Genomic DNA, 19,463 nt, shown 5'->3' on the forward strand with positions numbered 1-19,463 from the left:
CGCCTTATGGTGTGGTGGCCCTCTGGCCCCTCTCCGACTCTTCTTCGGTGTTCTGGATGCTTCCGGGAAAAATAGGAGGTTTGGCGTTGATTTCGTCCAATTCCGAGAATATTGCCCGAACAGCCTTTCTGGAACCAAAAACAGCAGAAAACAGGAACTGGCACTGTGGCATCTTGTTAATAGGTTAGTTCCGGAAAATGCATGAAATCATCATAAAGTGCAAGTAAAACATGTAAGTATTGTCATAAAACAAGCATGGAACATCAGAAATTATGGATACGTCGGAGACGTATCAGGGGGCCGGCCACCCCCCCACATGGAAGGGGGGAATCCCACTTGAGGTGGGAGTCCCACCTTGGGTAGGTTTCCCTACTACATGGAAGGTTCTTGTGTTGGGGTCTTATTCGAAGACTTGTAGTCCAACACTTGGGGATCCACCTATATAATGAGGGGCATAGGGGAGGGGGCCGGCCACCACAACCACCCCACCTTGGCCGCACCCAAGGAGGCCGGCCACCCCCTCTCCCAAACCCTAGCCGCCCCCTCTCTCCTCCTCTTCTCCCGCACGCTTAGCGAAGCTCCGCCGGAGATCTCCACCGCCACCGCCACCACGCCGTTGTGCTGCCGGATTCAAGGAGGAGCTACTACTTCCGCTGCCCGCTGGAACGGGGAGAAGGACGTCGTCTTCATCAACACCGAACGTGTGACCGAGTACGGAGGTGCTGCCCGATTGTGGCACTGTGATCAAGATCTTCTACGCTTTTTGCAAGCGGCAAGTGATCGTCTACCGCAGCAATAAGAGCCTACTCTTATAGGCTTTGGAAATCTTCAAGGGTTAGTCTCGTTCATCCCCCCGTTGCTCCCATCTTCTAGATTGCATCTTGGCTTGGATTGCGTTCTCGCGGTAGGAAATTTTTTGTTTTCTATGCAACGAATCCCTACAAATATACACCACAACAAACGACATAAAGCGCTCCCCAAAGGCCCTTAAGCAGGTACTAGATCCAGGCCTGCCTGGCCTAGATCTGCCCCGCAAGTCTGCCTTGGCCGCCTACGCCTACGCCTAGCCACTCTGCACCCACCCAACACCCGAGCCTGACACACCTCACAACCACCATCACCTCCACCCACTAGCACACGCTTCCTTGGTTGAAGCCCCATCACCCCTCCGTGGCCCGCACCACATGGAGCCGTCGCCGCAATGCTACAGGTAGATCTCGACTAGGGTCGCCTGGCCCAAATCCAGCCCGTTGTGCGCGCGACAGTCTCAGCCGTATGTGCGCCCATGCCTCTGGCTAGCGAGCCGCCTGCCCACCGCCAACACTTCACTTCCCTCCCGTGATGCGCGCCCGACGACCAGCACATGCCTCCGCCATCGCCAGACCGTATGAGAAGAATCCTTGAAGAAGCTACATCTTCGACTTTCGCGAGGAAGAAGCCCACACCGTCGAGCTCCGCCGCCTCCTGCACGAAGAACCGCCTCGCTGCGGTGCGTCGGTCCACTGCATGAGGAGCCGCCGATTCGCCGCCTTAGTCCGCCGCCGCTAGGTCGGGATCGCCCCACCCCTCCACCTCACGAGCAGGGACTAGAGATCCGCCGCATGGGCTTTGTCTACCGGCTAGTGGCAACGGTGACGGTGGGGGAGGAATAGGAGGGGAGGACTCGAGGCTAGGGTTCTGGAGTGCCCGCCCGTCGCCCACGGGAAACGACATGAATCTTTAAGTGGTTCAGCGCCAATAAAATATATAAACGAATTTTTAAGTGGTTTGGCGCAAGTGCAATGGCCCCAGCCGAACTATATTGGCTCCACACTAGTTGATGCCAAACTTATAAGTCAGATTGTAAAATGCCTCACTCATGTCTATGGATGTACGAAGGCACACCCTTCCTCAAAGAAAATGAGCTCGGAAGATTCGTTTGATGGGTCTTTAGATTGACAAAGTCAATGTAAATGCCTTGTTATTAATGAAAACGTCGCTTTCCATTGATTTTTCCGCCTTTTTTTTATAAAACAGGAAAGAGAACATGAAACTAGAATTTGTTTGATTGCGCCATGACGCATCTGCATGATTGATGGGTGGCTGGCAACCCCGGAGCGTACACGGACCCGTAGCCATCACCCGCCGTCGCGGAATGCGCCCAACCCACGCCACCCATCCAACCACTCGCCCTCGTCGGGTCGTCGCCCGCCCGCTCGCCCGAGTACCGACACCCTACGCCGGCGCACGGGTACGGGCACCGTTACAGGGAATGATTCCCTTGGACCGTCATGTGTGTTGGGCGTGCCGTGCAAGCGACGCGGACGGGACGGGACGTGCGCGCGGGCGGAGCCACCAAACCAGTGGAGCGGAACCTGAATTAAACAACGCAGGAAATCAATCTACGGCGGAGAACGGCGACAAGATAGAATGGAAGGACCGGCCCGAAGAAAATATCCAGCTTTTTAAATCATTTTAAATATAGCGCAAATAAAAAAGTGATATCTACCTCGTCGGCAACCCCGAACAACCAAGAGTCGCGCGGGCACTTCCTTCCTCCTATCTGATCTGATCCAAGCCGAGCCGAGCCGAGCCGAGCCGACCGGGGCAAACCCAAACCCAATCCGCTCGCTCCCCCGAGAGGAGAGATTAACATTCCATCGTCAGCGTCCGCACACCGGAATTTTCTGCTCAGCAAACAGCGGAGGTAGAGACAGACAACACAAGGAAGGAAGGCCTCAATCCGTCTGTTAATCATCCTAGTCCATCACCAAAGAGTAAACAAACCCGAGAAACCCTCGCCGCCGCTTTCCCCCCACCATTACTGCCCCCGAGAGGAAGGCACAGCTCCCAGGCGAGGAGGCGGCTCTGCCTGCTGCTGACTGCCGAAGGAGAGGGAGATGCAGCGGCGCCGGGCGCAGACGTGGGCCGGGGTCGGGAAGACGGCGCAGGCGGCGGCGGCGCACGCCGCGCTCTTCTGCTTCACGCTCCTCCTCGCGCTCAGGGTCGACGGCCGCACCGACTACTCCTGGTGGTACGTCTCGTCTCGTAAACCCTAGCTACGCCCTCTCCCCCTCCCCCGATCCCGCCTCGGCCCGGCGCGCGTCGATCTGGTTGCGCGTGGACTGCTACAGTTCGGGGATGAGATTGGGATGTGGCTGCTGCTGGTACGCGTGGACTGGCTCTCGTGATTTGCATCAGCTGCTCTGTTCCCCCCGGGATGTACGTACGTAGATGCGGTCTAGGGAATCGAGCGCTCGCTGCGCTGCGCTGCGCGGCGGATTGGGCTTCGTGTACGCTCGATTGGGGCGGTGGACTGGTCTGCTCTGGGGCGGGCGTACGACTTTCTATGAATGAGGGTGGGGGAGTTGAGTGCGATGGGCCATTGGTGAATTTGATCTCGCCAGTAGCCAGGCTTCTGCTTGTTCCATTGCTGAACTACCCTATACCTCCCTGCTCAATTCTCCAACCTTAACATCTTGCTGTTTGCAATGTCTATGTGTTTTGGGAAACCATCGAGCTCTTACCAGAATACAGACGAATTAAATTAATGCAACATAGCTGTCATGTACACCACTGGCTTGTGCGTGTGTCTGTTTGTGACAACCCTAATACCGAATGCTCATTACTTCGCTCTCCCAGGATTATATTCATCCCGCTATGGCTATTCCATAGCGTCGCCGCCCGCGGAAGGTTTTCAATGCCAGCCCCTTCGCTGCCTCACGGGCGACATGTAAGATTCACTACTGATTTCCCTATTTAAGTCTGTTGCATCTCTGTCTGCAAGTATTGTTCATTTACCACCACGCGTTGGATCTGATAAGCGCATGTCCTGCACGCACGCAGTGGGCTCCTTGCCATTCCGTCGTCGCCGCGCCGCTGCTGATCGCGTTCGAGCTGCTTCTCTGCATTTATCTTGAAAGCGTAAGAGGTACGTTCTGAAGCCGCTACATGAATGAAGCCGTCATTGTTAGCTCCACTCCATTCTGTGAACCCCACCTTTTCTTTCCTTTTGTTTTTGCCCAGTTAGAAATCAACCAGCTGTTGATATGAAGATTGTGTTCCTCCCTCTGCTCACCTTTGAAGTGATCATTCTCATCGACAATTTTAGGTAACATTTATTTCTCATTCTGTTGTTTAGAATACTAGTACCGAATTTCCATTCTTTACATATATGAATTTAGTGGATATACAGATGCAGTATACTCTGGACATTACCTGTAAAACAGATCTGGCTTAATTTTTTTTTTAAATCCTGATATAGATTGTTGAATCTTCTCCTGATTAGGTAATTACTACAAGTGAAAGCTGTAATGATGTACATTTCTGCTTCCTGCTCCTTGTTCATTCATGCTATTTACATATCTTGTAGCTTTCTACTGCTTAGACTATATCTGGAAATCTAGAGAAATGAACTGCTCACTTTTTTTTTTAATGTGGTTCGCCTATCAGAAGCAGCTAGATTCATTTTCTTGCAACCACATGGATGCACTTCATGCTAGGTCAATTTCAGCAGGGAACGACTTCATGCACATGGATGCACTTTCAGTATATTACTAAATAGACTTTGCACATTAGAAAAAATTATGTAGAAGTTTTCAAAGCTGTACAACATGGCTATTTATGGACCTCACTAATAAGGCAAGATTTCTTTTCAAATATAGCAATTATAGATGTAAATTGTTTTGGTAACCTCACTAATAACGCAAGATTTCTTTTCAATTGTAGCAATTACAGATGTAATTGTTTTTGTATAATTTATTAATGGTCATACTTTTGCATACATATTTAAAGTGCACATGTTATAGCATGTTCTATATCTGCGATTTCCTCGACAAATTTTGTAAATGTAAAAAGGTGCATTTTTGTAAATGGTTGTGGATGCACCCATGCGTGGAATCTGCATTCAATCTCACTGCTTATTGTTGCTTATTGTAGCGGTTGGAGACAAATGTCAATGACACTTTATTCTCATTTTAGAGTTCAGTTATATCTTGTCAGAATCATGATTCTGCTATGCGATTGTACAACTATACGACCCAAATTAAGTGAACCGATTCAACGATTCTGCTAAGTAGAATCTAAGATTTTACGATTCTAAAAGTTAAGATCCTACAGTTTGCGACTCTACCATAGAGGTTCCGATTCGATTCAGAATCACCATTATGACAACATTGCTTGTAATCACAGTTTTGATCTTGCTTCTGTTGGTTGCAAATTTATAGCTTCTAAACTTGAAGAACTTTTGTTGTGGACTGTTAAAATTGGGTGATTCCCTTTTCATAGTTGTCAGACAGCATGTGAAAATCAATTCATGTATTGTGTTTTTCTAAACTATGTTAATAGCTTCCATGTTCGCTCTAAGAGACAATTCTCACATTAATTAAAGAAAAGAGAGTTCTGAATGGTTTATCTTTTAGGGGTATAGATTACAAAGGTGCGTATTGGTCAAAGATGCAACGATCTTTCAGTAATAAGCATTAAGAGCTGTAAACATAACAGCTCTACAGCCCCATTCCGATTTAAATGTATCAATAGTATCTAGCTCTATTGAAATATAAATGTACTTTGCATCCACCCTTATTCTGTTCATACAAATAAAATAATGGCATTCACCAATATATTGTTGCTTATATCTTAAGAAGTACTTCCTCCGACCCATAATATAAGATGTTATTACAACCAATATAGGAGGAGTATATTGCGAAACCCCAAATGTAGCCCAAGCTACATGGCTTCTGTTCCTTTTCAAAATTCGAATTCGATATTTATAGTTTCAAAAAATTCTGAATTTTTTAATAGATGTAGCCAATGATGTACTCTACCACTGTGCCACATCTCAGATGAAATACATTGTATACTAGGCTACACAAAAATAAAAATTCTGACAAATGTTGGAGGTTTCAAAATCTGTACTGTTCACTATTTCAGATCCATAGTTTTGTGAATCTTGGTACAGCCCAAAATATTGTGTCTTTCGTATTCCTTTTTTGCATAGTGGCAGAGTACATTATTGTCTACCTCCAGAATTTGTTCACAATTTTTAAAACTATGAAATACCATTTTGATTTTTTTGAAAAAAGGGCTCCATGTAGCCCGAGGTCCAAACCACCACTCGAGTATAACACGTTATATTATGGGTCGGAGGAAGTACTTAAGATATAAGCAATTATCATTTAAAATGTTGGCATCCAATTTTTTAAACTATTGTTGTGTCAATCCCCTCTCAGCAACTTTAACTAAAGATCCCCTTCGATGGAACTCTGCAATAACAGTGAAAGTACTGTTTGTTATTTTACTAGAATAATTATGCTTGTAGCAAGTATGGATCTTAACATATATGTTTTTTGATGGGATATCCATTTTTCAGAATGTGTAAAGCTCTAATGCCAGGAGATGAAGAAAGCATGAGCGACGAAGCTATTTGGGAAACACTTCCTGTAAGTTATCTTGTATTCTTAAACTATCACAGTTCAACTTTTATTCATTAAACAATTGCTTCATCTCCTTCCGTTCACAAGGAAAGAAATGCAAAAAATATATTTGGATACCGATGCCACTTAATTATAGACTTGAAAGCCATGCACCAAATAGCTAGCTCTTTTGTTTCGTTGTTTGGAATTAAATAATATAGTGATATGATACAATGCATTATATGGCCTCTTCCACATTAAAGCATGTTTGTATGAATGCTTCTATGTAGCCCAAAATAGGAACATGGTCCAACTGCTCGTATATCTTGCATCAATGTACTCTGAAATAACTGAAATGCACAAATATATCTATTAAGCTTTATTTCACCAAATATGTGGTTGGATTATTTCATTCTCTTTGATACTCTACTTGTAGATGTCAAATTGAATGCCCCTCCAGGGCAAGAGACTCACTCTGCAATGTGCAATGCTCACTGTTAGCAACCCTTTGCCAAATTGGTTGCCACATCAGGGCAAAAGTGCAAAACCCTCCTAGATTGATGGAATCCTGTGTTTTCGGACGTTTCAGAGCTCAGCGGTCTATTTTAGACTGTTTGGTGTTTATGGTCCAATGTCAAACTTGGGTGATAGTTGAACCTTGAAAAATGGATGTTTTCCACAAAATATAATACATGGTATTCATGTATCCAAGTGACAAGTTTTTTCGACTGGAGGAGTATGTTAGTGCAAATCAATAAAACACAGTGACTTGGAATTTTCAAGGACAATTTCATCATGTGTTGTTCTGTTGTATATCACTATTAAATTCTTGAAGTTTTGACTGCACATATTGTGAAAATACTAGCCATTTTTCTGTTACATACAGTAGAGTAATACACATTTATCTTATATTAGATGACTTTGATTTTGTAACCAGCATTTTTGGGTCGCAATCTCTATGGTGTTTCTTATAGCTGCTACAACCTTCACACTTCTCAAGTTGTCTGGTAAATATCCTGACTTGCCTTTAATTGGTAGTTTGTTACTTGTTAAAATGAGTTTCTTTTTATTGGTGTTTTGACAAATATTATATTTTTTCTTAATGACTATAAGGAAGTGGATGTTCTGAGGCATATCTTTCTTCCCAGAGTCCTTCACCATAGAGCAACACTCTTTGTTTGCTTACAATGTAATCCAGATGCACAAAACAATGATTCTATGGATTGATTGTTTTGTGCTTCTGTATTACATTGTATAGTTGAAACTTTATTTCTATACACTTGGCAATACTCTTTGTTATGGTTCTATTGTATGAAATGCCTAGGCTTTCTAAAGGTTCTTTATTTGTTCACTAGAGTAGAAGGGTGACTGTTCACTGTGAGATTATTCTTCTCTGAGTGCGACTTAGGATTTGAATGGGAGACAATCTTGTTCTGAGATTCCCAAGAAGGATTTTTTTGCTGTATAGGTTGTAGAAGCTGTCTACATACTCCCTCTGTTCCATAATTCTTGTTGTGGTTTTGGTTCAAATTTAAACTAAAATCACGACAAGAATTATGGAACGGACGGAGTACTTCCTGAGCCTGCTGTACATCCAATCAGATCTTCCAAAGCATTATCTATATAAAATCATTTTTTATTGGGCCTCCTTACTTTGCACAATATTATGTTTTAATAGTGACTTATTGGATATGACAGGTGATGTTGGTGCTTTGGGATGGTGGGATTTATTTATAAATTATGGGTGAGACTGATATTGATAACATTTGTATTTAACAGCTGGAATGTCTGATAGTCTAACGTATCAACTTGTTTATACAGGATTGCGGAGTGTTTTGCTTTTCTTGTTTGTACAAGATGGTTCAATCCCATGATTCATAGGCCTCCCACTCACGGGGAGGCTAGCTCGTCGTCAACCGCGATTAGATATCGTGATTGGGAGAGTGGTCTTGTCCTCCCATCACTGGAAGACCATGAACATGAGAGAATTTGTGGCCTTCCAGACATAGGAGGTCATTTCATGAAAATACCTCTGGTGGTTTTCCAAGTTCTGCTTTGTATGCGGTTAGAGGTACATGCCATTCAAGTCATATACTATGGTTGAGATTAATGGGTCATATCTACTATTAGACACAGTGGCAGATGAAAAACTGCCAGTGAAATAATACTTTTCTCTTTTCTTTTTGAAAGAACATGTTGCTTGAATTATTGAAAACATTGGCAACTGGTTTGAACATATTTCTGGAGTTAAATAGGATGCTAAATAAAAAGTAAAAACACTTGACCTCCTAGTAACTGAATTCCATCAATAATGATCTTCATAACCTCATTGTTGGTAGCTTAATTCTGTCTGTTTTTTCAGGGTACACCACCTAGTGCTCGCTACATTCCTATATTTGCTCTTTTCTCCCCACTATTTATTCTACAAGGAGCTGGTGTCCTATTTTCACTAGGAAGATTGGTTGAGAAAGTTGTTCTGCTACTGCGTAATGGACCAGTTAGTCCTAATTACCTTACCGTATCATCAAAAGTCCGCGATTGCTTTGCTTTTCTTCATCACGGTTCAAGGTAAAACTGATAGTTACTATGGATCTATTATTATGTTCATTTATTTTCTTGCTGGCTTATTTTTGGAGAGGCAGCAGTATAATAATATTCCACCTTCATACCGATTTCTAATAAGGTAGCATCTGTATATGTTGTTCAGGCTTCTTGGTTGGTGGTCTATCGATGAAGGGAGCAAGGAAGAGCAGGCCCGGCTGTTTTATACTGAATCTAATGGGTATAATTATCGATTTCATCTTGTTCATACGAGTTCATATATATTTTGTTAATTTGCTCAAGGTGCTGCTATGTGTCATTGCCTCTAATGTTTATAAGGTCTCTGAAGCTGTATGTTTATTTCCTTTTGTTGAAGGTACAACACATTCTCAGGCTACCCACCTGAGGTAGTAAAGAAAATGCCTAAGAAGGATTTAGCAGAAGAGGTATCCCTTTTGTTGTTCTATGGACAATCATTTACCATATTACAGTTTTATTCACTTAAGGATTATAAACATAAGCAATAACTTTCCTACTTATTCTATTTCAGGTTTGGAGACTCCAAGCTGCATTGGGAGAGCAGTCTGAAATCACGAAATCTACTCAGCAGGAATATGAAAGGCTTCAAAATGTACTTTCCCTTTCTCCGACTTATCCTGGCCCGTTTTTCATTGAAATCAGTTTTTTGGATGGCGTGTTGTCATTCTCTCTATTGAAAAGGTCAAACAAATACTCCTCGTTTCAGGAGAAGGTACTTTGTAGGATTTGCTATGAAGGAGAAATATGCATGGTCTTACTTCCTTGCCGGCACAGAACTTTATGCAAGTACGATTCAACTGCTTGTGTAACTGTTTTCGATCTTTGCAACTGGGCTTTTCAATGTGTTGTTGATTAGAAACTACCATTTTCTTTGTTGTTTAGGTCTTGTTCGGATAAGTGCAAGAGATGTCCAATCTGCCGTAACCCCATTGATGAGCGCATGGCTGTATATGATGTTTAAACTTCACTGACTGGTCTGAACATTACAAATCTGTACATGTGGGCTGTGAGATGTCGTGCATATGGGGCTCGATCACAACTTTAAGCTGATTGAGATCTGCACAACTTCAGAAAAGTTTAGCAAATATGGGGAAATATATCTTGTCTAACCAAAAGGAAGGAAAGATAGCTGCTGAGCGGTTTCTGGTCCCAGTTATGTTCTGTAAGTATTGTAAGTATGCCATCCTTGGCTTTTGGCTTCTTTTTGTGCCTCATAGATGTTTCAGTTTTACTTAGATCGTGTTTCACTGTAAATAAAAGTGTGTCCATGTTGTTTGAATACTGTGCTCCTTGGCCTTGAGTGAGAAAAAGTGAAGTTCTCCTAGAGTGGCATCTGATGGGAACTATTTTCTATTGGAATATTGTACCACTTGGTGAAGTGCTGTGTGGCCCTTCATGTCGTAAAGGGTTTACTCGTGAGCATGTCTGCCTGTCTCGTCTGGAGGGAAATCATTCCCAGTAGGACTCCCAGTATAAAATGCTCAGAGGCTTTGGCCTGATTACGTGTTATGATGAAATCAAGGATTTTAGGTTATCTGGTATCCTAAAATCGACGTGCTAACATTATTGAGCTTAATGTTGTCTTATCTGAATCATGATAGAGAACGAAGATGGCATTATGTGTTAACTAACTCACACATGTTACTTGCCGGTTGGTAAAAAACAAACAAGTGATACGATAGTTTGGTAAACTTTAGAGAATCTCCACGTTGGGCTGGCACTGCTGTATGGGGGGCGTTGCGTCAGCAGTGGATCTTCTATTTTGGGGACGTTTTCCCACACCGGCGCCTCCCAAACGATGGCCCCTAAAACTTTTTTTTAATAATATTTTGGAATAACATATCGATCACATTTTATTCATACTATATTCAATAATTCATATAATCACACAAATATTATTTAAATTATTCATGCAATCAAACAAATAGTACAGTACTTAAATTATTCATACAATCAATCAAACAAATAGTACAACCAAACAAATCATACAATCACATAAATATAAATAAAATCATGCATTGTTGGCAGCTCCTCTCCTTGCCCATAAATGCGTAGTTAGATCCGTCTTAAGTTGTACATGGACACCTGCATCTCGAATTTCATTGTACATATGAAGAAAGGCGGCAAATTCTTGGGTACATGCTCTACCTCAGCAAGTTGCCCTTCATAATCAAATGGTTGATCATCCTGCACAGGTTCGTCGCGCTCGCTCTCAATGATCATGTTGTGCATGATCACACAGCCGTTCATCACCTTCCACGTATGAGACTTAGATCAAGTGAGAGCAGGGTACCTGACAATGGCGAAACGCTGCTGAAGCACCCCAAAAGCACACTCAACATCCTTGCGTGTTGCTTCCTGGCATGTTGCAAAATAAGCTTCCATCTCGTTTGCTGGAGAAGGAATTGTCTTCACAAATGTAGCATACGTCGGGTAGATACCATCAGCAAGATAGTACCCCTTGTTGTATGCGTGGCCATTTATCTCAAAGTTCACGGCAAGAGCTTGTCCCTCAGCTAGCCTGGCAAACACCGGAGAGCGCTGCAACACGTTGATATCATTGTTTGTTCCTGCCATGCCAAAAATACATGCCAAATCCAAAGGTCCTAGTCAATGACACTGCACTCACCAGTATGCCCCTTGTATAGTGGCGGAGCCAAGATATTAACCTTGTGTAGTCAGTTTAAAGTTGTGTAGTCAAATACATGTATTTATATGATTTTTTTAAAATTTCCTACATTATGTATGCCTATGTAAGTGGAAAACTGTGGTCATATGACTACACAGCCATAGTGTGGCTCCGCCACTGGCCTTGTAGATCCCCTGCCAAGCAAAAGGACAATTCTTCCAGCCTCAATGCATACAGTCAATGCTTCCGAGCATACCAGGAAACCATGTTGCTGCATTTTTTTGCAGGATCCGAGCTGTATCATCTTCTCTTGGTGCTCTCAAATAGTCTTTAGCAAACACCGCTATGACGGCTCGGCAAAACCTGTAGAGAGTCTCTGTACATCTCGACTCTGCCATCCGTAGGTAGTCATTGACTGCATATGGAGGAGCTCCGTATGCAAGACAGCGCATTGCAGTAGTGCACTCCTGAATTGAGGTGAAGCCCCACAAACCTGTGCAATCTTGCTTGGCAACGAAGTAGTTGTCGTACTCCCTGACGCCATAGACAATCTTCAAGAACAGCTCCTTCATCCTAAACCGGCGCCGAAATTCCTTCGGCGAATGAGCCGCGTCGTCGTTGAAGTAGTCGGCGTCAAGCAGCATTACGCCGGCTTGACGATGTCGATTGATGTTCCTCATCTTGCCTGGCTTTGAGCCGCCGCGCCGAGGCACGACGATGAAAGGTTGGAGAACGCGCAACATGCTCGTCAGAATTAGCTACTGTTGTTGCCGCCGGACAACCTCAGCGTTCCGCTCCTCCGTGAACATCTGCACCATCATCTCGTCGTCGCTGTCCATCGCAGCAATCGGCCGAACACCTTGCGGGCGTGGCGGTTGTGCCGCGGTGGCGGCGAGCTCTGCGAAACAGCGGCCACCGGTCGAGGGGGTTGTGGCCATGTTGATGGACGGCGGTTCCTAGACATGCGGCGGTGTCAGGGGGGGGGGGGGGGACACGGCGGCGACGACTACGATGGCGATCTAGAGGGGTGAGAGTTGGCTCGTGCGTGCGTAAGACGCGGGGAATCGGTGTGTCTGGCTGCCAGGCGGAGCCCACGCTCGTAATCTGACGTGCCGCGAGGTGCCGGCGCGCCCGATTCACGCCCTACGCGAAGGGGTCGGCAGGGGATGCCGGCCATCTATTGGGCTCGAAAACTAGCCGACACCGTTTGGGGCACGCCGGTGCGAGCCCAAAAACCACGCTGGCCCCCAAATCGCTATCGAGGCCGCTATGGGGCACGCCTATGGAGATGCTCTTACTACCTTTATGCACGGTATTGTTGAGGTAGGGTTGTATTTTTGGTGGGAAGTGTGGCAACTAGCAATGCTAGGGTGGGTGAACGACACAACACGGACAAAGTGCAGGAGTGGTGGAAGCTACAGCGACGGGTCAGGATTAGTACGTTCTAGGTGAGTTGTTAGATTTTCACACCATGGTACAAGAAACAAGTGGAAGTGTGGAACTAGTAATGCATCTTTTTATTATCAGCTTCAGAAACAGATGTATGATAGGAATATAATTTTTGCATCGAGCTCAGTTTTAGTAATCGAACTATCTCTTGATCTCAATTCATAACATTTTGATGGCAAAGCCATGTGCACTGCCCATTTCATTCTATAAAGTGGAGTACAAAGAATATTTACATTGGAGAAAACAGATAAGAAAAAAACGGAACCACTCCTACGTCTCAGCTGCCAAAGTCAACCTCTTTTGCTCAATGGCCTCCTCCACAAGATATGGAACATTTAGAACGGCGAGGCAGGAGTGTATACGCTGGTTCCTTTACTTCCACACATTCCACAAGATATACATGGTAAGGGCGTCTTCAGCGCGCGTCCGTTTGCGTCGGCCGAAATGGTCGAAATCGACCGCGCATCCGTTTGCGTCGGGGGTGACTCCAGCGGCACGACACATTTTTTTTGGCCGAAACTTTTTTTTAATACATGAAACATAATTTACATAGTTAAAACATGAAAAAAACCCTAACGCCCACTGCTGCTCATCGTCGCTGTCGAGCACGATGAGCTCCGGTATCACCCACGGCCAGTTGCCATCCGGGGGAGCGTACACCGGGCGCGCCGGCGGTGCTGGAGGTGGAGGAGGCGCCCAGGGCTGCGGCGGTGGAGGCGCCCAGAGCTGCTGCTGTGGCGGCGGTGGAGGCGCCCAGGGATATGGTTTGTGGCGGCGGTGGAGGAGGCGCCCAGGGATGCGGCTGTGGCGGCGGTGGAGGAGGCGCCCAGGGCTGCGTTTGTGGCGCCGCCGAGTCCTGTAGTGCCAGTCGAAGGGCTTCAACCTCCGACAGGCCCGGCGGCATGACGCCGGTGGCGTAGCGGGGTAGCGGCGGCTGCACAGGCGCGTCGTTCTCGGAGACGAGGACGCCGAGCTTCGCCATCTCGTCGTCCGTCATGTTCTCCGGGAACTCGAAAACGCGGCCCTCCGCCACGGCCCGCTGCCATTCGTGGAAGACGGCCGCGATGTAGTCGTTGCTGTCGTCCTTCACCTCCTCGTTCTGGTACGCGAGCGCCTCGATGTAGTCGTCGTCGTCGTCATAGGAGGCGTAGGCGGCGTCGTCGTCGTCGCTGTCGTCGGCGTCGTTCTGCTGCGCGCGCGTCGCCACCTGCTGACGACGCCTCGACGCCTCCTGTCTTCGTGGACGAGTCGGCGGTGCAGCCCCAAAGGGGAAATCCCTGTCGCCCATGAAGCCCGCCCTTCTTCTCTTATCCGTCTCGGTTGTCATATACGTATGCCAGGTGTCGGAGTCGACGGCGTACGCCGGATTGGCGCGGAGGTCCGGCGGCAGGTACCGCCTCCTTCGCCGGATCTCCGCGGTCCGATCAGGCTCGCGCGCAGGGACGGGAGGGATGGGCACCCGGCGGCAGCTGAGCCACCAGCCGCCAGACAGTTGCACGCCGGACCAGGCCTCGCACCGCAACCATTTGCCGTGCATGAGCCTCCCCAGCGTGACGGGGAGCGGCACCCTCTTGCTGCCGCTGCCGGAGGCCTCGAAGTCGTTCTTCTTCGCCATGGCGCTGCGGCGGTGGTGGTGCGAGTGGAGGTGTGGGGGAAGGAGGAACGCGGCCGGTGGTCTTAAGGGCGACCGCGCACGGGATACGATGCAATTGAAGGCGGCGCAAAAGCCCAGCCGCCGCCCGCCAGTGCGCGTACAGAACAGGCAGCCACGCCATTGATGGCGAAGGCTGCAGCGCAGACGCGGAAGCGCTGACCACCTGAAGCGATGCCCTCGATGCAGACTCGCTGCCAGACAGGCCCGGTGGGGAAGCGAGCGGACACTTTCCGCGTCCGCCGAACGGACGCAAACCTGGCGCATATTTGCGGCAGGTTTGCGTCTCCGCGGACGGCCCGATCACTTTGCGTCCCGCCGCTGAAGAGGGTGCCAGACGCATTTCCGGTCCCGGTGGACGCGGACGCGAACGGACGCTTCGCGTCGCGCCGCTGGAGATAACCTATCCTCGCTGGGAAGCTTGCATTCCAGCGTCTCAAGCCCTCGTCCTGCAAGTTCTACCAATCCTGTGGAGAACATAAAAGTGGCGGTATATTATGTCGGATTGAAAACCGCTCACAGTGCCCCCAAAACCCCACGAGCAAAAACACAGCCGTGCGTGAAATGATCTATGGCCTCGATCTCCACCAGGCAAACACTGCACATCCCCTCATGAGGCCAACCAAGAACTACAAGACGATCGTACATCAAAATTTTGCACATGGCTTTTAATTGACTAGTAAGCTTGCACGTGCAACGAACGACACGTTGTAAGTGTTATCTCTTCCCAATCAAGAAGATGGCAACCAGACCAAATTGTTTTGTTTTGTCTGATTTCTTTATTGCTTCATCTATGCTCTAACAGATGTTAATTCTCGCAATTAAATATTCACCAACCAGAGTGAAAGTACTCGTGATGCTTTTTATTATAGCGCAGAGAGGTTAATATGTGAAATATATGGAATAGTATATGGTGTGTGTCCTTTCTCTTTGCTCTAACAGATTTTTCCAAAACCACGCCTTTGAGTGTAATGAAATCAACCTTTTTTTAGGGAACTTATAGAAGGAAAAGCTCCTACAACTGATACATATATTATATAAGTTATTACATATGTACAAGTGGTAACACAGGGCAAGTGTTCATAGAAATTACAAATGAAGACTATCAAGTGAGCGCTCGTCTTTATAAAGCCAAAACCAGGCTTGCTTCATCAATCTAACTCTCTCAAATAATTTATTATTTTTTGTCTTCCACCACGGCTCGGTGACCCAAAGTTCACTGAAAAGAGGTGAATGTCACATGCTAGCAGAGTCTTGCATCATATGAACTGTGTAGACAACGTAGGATTTAGTTGCAGAACACTAAACAATGCGTGTAGGGTATTTACCTGCAAATTTTATTTTGATACAGTAATATGTTAGGCCCATATACGCCCGAGTCAATTCAAATCTGCTATATGTAATTTAAAGAACATTGAAGACGAATAATACCTTCTTTTTTGGAAAATATGAATAATACCTTTTTCTGGCAAACACGAATATGATTAAGCAAGCAACACAATACTACGCTCAAGTTTCAGTTCAGCTTGGTCACCAAACAATAAATAGGCAGGTATGTGAAATAGAGAATAGCCACATTTACACAATGATTTAGAAAGAAAAAAGCCAGAAAATGTGAAAATGGCAACGTAGGAAATATATATTTACCATCTGTCGAATATTGTCGGCCTTTCAAAACCTTCATGCTATACCTAGATGCATGTAGTGTCAATTAGCTGTAAAGTAAGGCAAATTGTCAACACGACATTTTCAGGGGATACGATAAACAACTCTCCGAGATGATAAGTGCCACAATGAAAGCTTCGGAAGTTTAGATCCTAACAGTACATGAGAGTCCCGGTGCACAATTTTTTGTTACAGTTCAAATAAATCATAGGTCTGATTTGGCTTGAGTTCAATATACCATTCATACGCCCCTCTTCGAGCTAGCATTCTTGATTACTGCTATACGCCTATATCCAACATGAAGCATTCAAGGGCACAATACAGTTTAGTCTCTTATTGACATAACTTCAATTTCCAAATAGACTCCATAAATACAAAAGTACAAAAAAACATTTCAGATAAGATACGAATTCCTGCCAACCTGAAATGCACAAGATGCTAATAGCCTGAAACTGAGTCTCCAGTAAAAGTCCACTTGAGCATAATTGTTCATTGCCTAGTATGACTATGCAATATGCAGAAAGAATAGCATTCTTAAGAACTTGCTGGTTTAAAATGTTACCGGAGTAAAAGTTGTTCCTGGCCATATGACATAAATACCAAACTGTTCGCGCTTAAGCTGCAATTACACTAATCTGGCTCTCATCGCTCGCTTAGCGCCTAGCGCTTATTGGAAGCTTGCAAATTGCCTACTTGTTTCTCAAGTCTAAGAAAGTTCCTTAACCATTGGGTGTGTGGAGAATGATGTGTCACTTGATCATGTTTATTACTCATGCAGCAACACACCAGATTTCAGTAACTTTCTACTAAAGTGAGAAAAGGATCAACAACTCCCTTCTTGCTAAATCCGAGGTAACTCTCTAAATTTAATCGAGAATCGGTAATAATTCTAAATCTGAATACTGTTGGAAGTGATTAACATTACTTTGAACAAATTATGCATGCATATGAAAATAGAACACATATAGTACAACGTAAATAAATATGAAGAAATGAGGTGCTTAAATATAGATCACTGCATCTACTGGTTGTTACCCTCACCTTTAAGGTCAAGAGTGAAAGAGCCTAGTTTGTGTATATGTAATGAATACCATATATGATAAAAGAAAATAAAAGGAAGGGTAATACAGAAATGGTTCTTGTGATATTGAGGCACAGGATTAAAAAACTACTTGATAGAAACAAGATGTACACCTTGTCACAATTGGCTTTCCATCAGTAGGTGCTTCAAGATGAAAGTATTCCATGATAGAAAAATAGAAGTGCAAAAGCAAATCTTTCAGATTCCTGAATATTGTACAGTTTCCAGTGATAGTACTGAATTAATGTTCCATCCTGCAGTTTTGAGATAGTAAGTGACATATAAAATATATTTTAGCAAAGAAACAATGGCATAAATACAAAGGAATAGCATGCATAATGAAAAGAATAATGTACAAAAACTAAATGAGCATATGGTTTTTATTTTGCTTCTCCAGCTACATAGAATCGTGGCCATTTTTTGTGCTACAAAGCCGTATACTAACCCAGCAAAAATATAGAAGGAAGAACACTGACACTGTACCAGATAATGCAGAATACAACTGATTTCATAAATGAAATTGTGCATCTCCTATTGTTTCATATGATCTGAAATTAACCAAACATCATACACAAGCACATCTCCTCTTGAGCTCGTGCACAGCAAGGTTAAAAGGAGACCTGGTTTCATCTAGCACAAGATTTAATCCTTCATCCTATGATCTGAAATTAACCAAACATAATACACAAGCACATCTCCTCTTGAGCTCGTGCACAGCAAGGTTAAAAGGACACCTGGTTTCATCTACCACAAGATTTAATCCTTCATCATTTGATCTGAAATTAACCAAACATCATACACAAGCACATCTCCTCTTGAGCTCGTGCACAGCAAGGTTAAAAGGACACCTGGTTTCATCTAGCACAAGATTTAATCCTTCATCCCGTTCAGAAATCAAGTTAAGGTTGTGGACCTGTGAAAATGAGACACAATATTCATTTAGGAGCAGGAATACTTGTCAAATTCTGCAGCGCAAAAGGGTATGACCATGTACCAAAATTATAACACCTTACTGTAACATCTGAATGTATACGCAGAACAAAAATCAGAAACACTCGGGAGAGTACCGGACCATGCACCGTTGTCTGAATTTAAACATGGCCCTCGATGGGCGAGTACACGGTCAGGGGAGTGAGCAAATTGCGAGGAGGTGATCGAGCCAGCGGGATCGAGACGTCCCGGACACAGCTCTCGCCGCGGCCATCGCGGAGGCGCCCAATTGCAACCCTCTGGTGGAGCGACACGGTGAGCACTTGCGGGCGGATGGTTTCCATATCAACACGCTGATTCCCTCCCCTCCCTGAGAGTCTTCGGGCGCCACCCCATTCCCCGGAATCCCGGATCGGTAGTCGAGGGTCGAGGCAGGGAGGACAGAGGGGTTCGGGTGGAGGTGAAGGGTAAGGCAAGGAGAGGAGCCACGTACGGATGCGGCGGACCGACGTGGGGATGGAGGCGTACGGCACATGGACGCGGAGATGGTGTCTCGCGGCGCCGCCTGCAGACATGGCGTGTAGATGTGTAATGCGGCGGCGGCGATTCCGTTTGTCTCTCGGGCGGCGAATCCGGAGGAGGGGATCGTGGGATGCTTTACGACAGCCGCCGCGTCATGTTCCCCTGTTTCCCTCACACATTGGAACTGCTTTTCCTCTTAGAGCGATGCGCTGCACAGTAGTAGTGGAGACGGGAATAGCAGTTAGGCGCTCAACGCGTTGAGCACCTCAACATTGGGTTGATTTGAATCGTTAGATCTTGTGAGTGTAGGGCTCAGATTTGTTGGATCTGCCTCTCTCTCCCTTTTAATAGTAGTGGTGATTAATAGTAGTGGTGATAAACCAAGCGAAAATTTTGCGTTTGGGCTCAACTTTTGCCTCCCAAAAATTTCGGCATGGAAAGAGATAGAAGCCCAGCAAACTGCAAACAGTGGTCTGTTGCCGCTGAATAAATAATGGGTTCTATAGAAAAGTTTTATTTAGTAAGGATAATCTGGCTAAAAGAAACTCAAACGAGTGGAAGCAT

The 19,463-nt window shown here is 45.4% G+C and overlaps 1 protein-coding gene and 1 long non-coding RNA gene across 2 annotated transcripts; one reads left to right on the top strand and one right to left on the bottom strand.

Annotated features, from left to right (window-relative positions):
• Nucleotides 1–2,602: 2,602 nt before the first annotated feature.
• LOC127293238 (uncharacterized) lies at nucleotides 2,603–10,296 on the top strand. Its single transcript, XM_051322820.2, has 14 exons — nucleotides 2,603–3,013; nucleotides 3,622–3,712; nucleotides 3,826–3,910; nucleotides 4,006–4,090; nucleotides 6,350–6,419; nucleotides 7,330–7,399; nucleotides 8,091–8,136; nucleotides 8,214–8,463; nucleotides 8,755–8,960; nucleotides 9,100–9,174; nucleotides 9,310–9,379; nucleotides 9,484–9,564; nucleotides 9,679–9,758; nucleotides 9,855–10,296. Exons 1-14 carry the CDS (start codon nucleotides 2,880–2,882, stop codon nucleotides 9,931–9,933), a joined length of 1,422 nt encoding a protein of 473 aa, XP_051178780.1. The 5' UTR covers nucleotides 2,603–2,879; the 3' UTR covers nucleotides 9,934–10,296.
• Nucleotides 10,297–15,673: 5,377 nt separating this feature from the next.
• Nucleotides 15,674–19,087, bottom strand: LOC127293240 (uncharacterized). The gene is made up of 2 exons (XR_007845663.1): nucleotides 18,871–19,087; nucleotides 15,674–18,360 (listed from the first exon to the last, which is right to left on the bottom strand). It is a non-coding gene; the product is annotated as an uncharacterized lncRNA (long non-coding RNA).
• Between the last annotated feature and the right edge of the window lie 376 nt (nucleotides 19,088–19,463).

The sequence above is a fragment of the Lolium perenne genome, chromosome 4 (genome assembly GCF_019359855.2).
Source record: "Lolium perenne isolate Kyuss_39 chromosome 4, Kyuss_2.0, whole genome shotgun sequence".
Classification (NCBI taxonomy): domain Eukaryota; kingdom Viridiplantae; phylum Streptophyta; class Magnoliopsida; order Poales; family Poaceae; genus Lolium; species Lolium perenne.

Bases quoted from the DNA above. Each gene is read 5' to 3' on its own strand.
- LOC127293238 (XM_051322820.2), top strand. From the start codon at position 2,880: ATGCAGCGGCGCCGGGCGCAGACGTGGGCCGGGGTCGGGAAGACGGCG. The intron at 4,091-6,349 runs GTAACATTTATT...TCCATTTTTCAG, and splicing joins ATTCTCATCGACAATTTTAG to AATGTGTAAAGCTCTAATGC. The intron at 8,961-9,099 runs GTAAAACTGATA...TATGTTGTTCAG, and splicing joins TTTCTTCATCACGGTTCAAG to GCTTCTTGGTTGGTGGTCTA.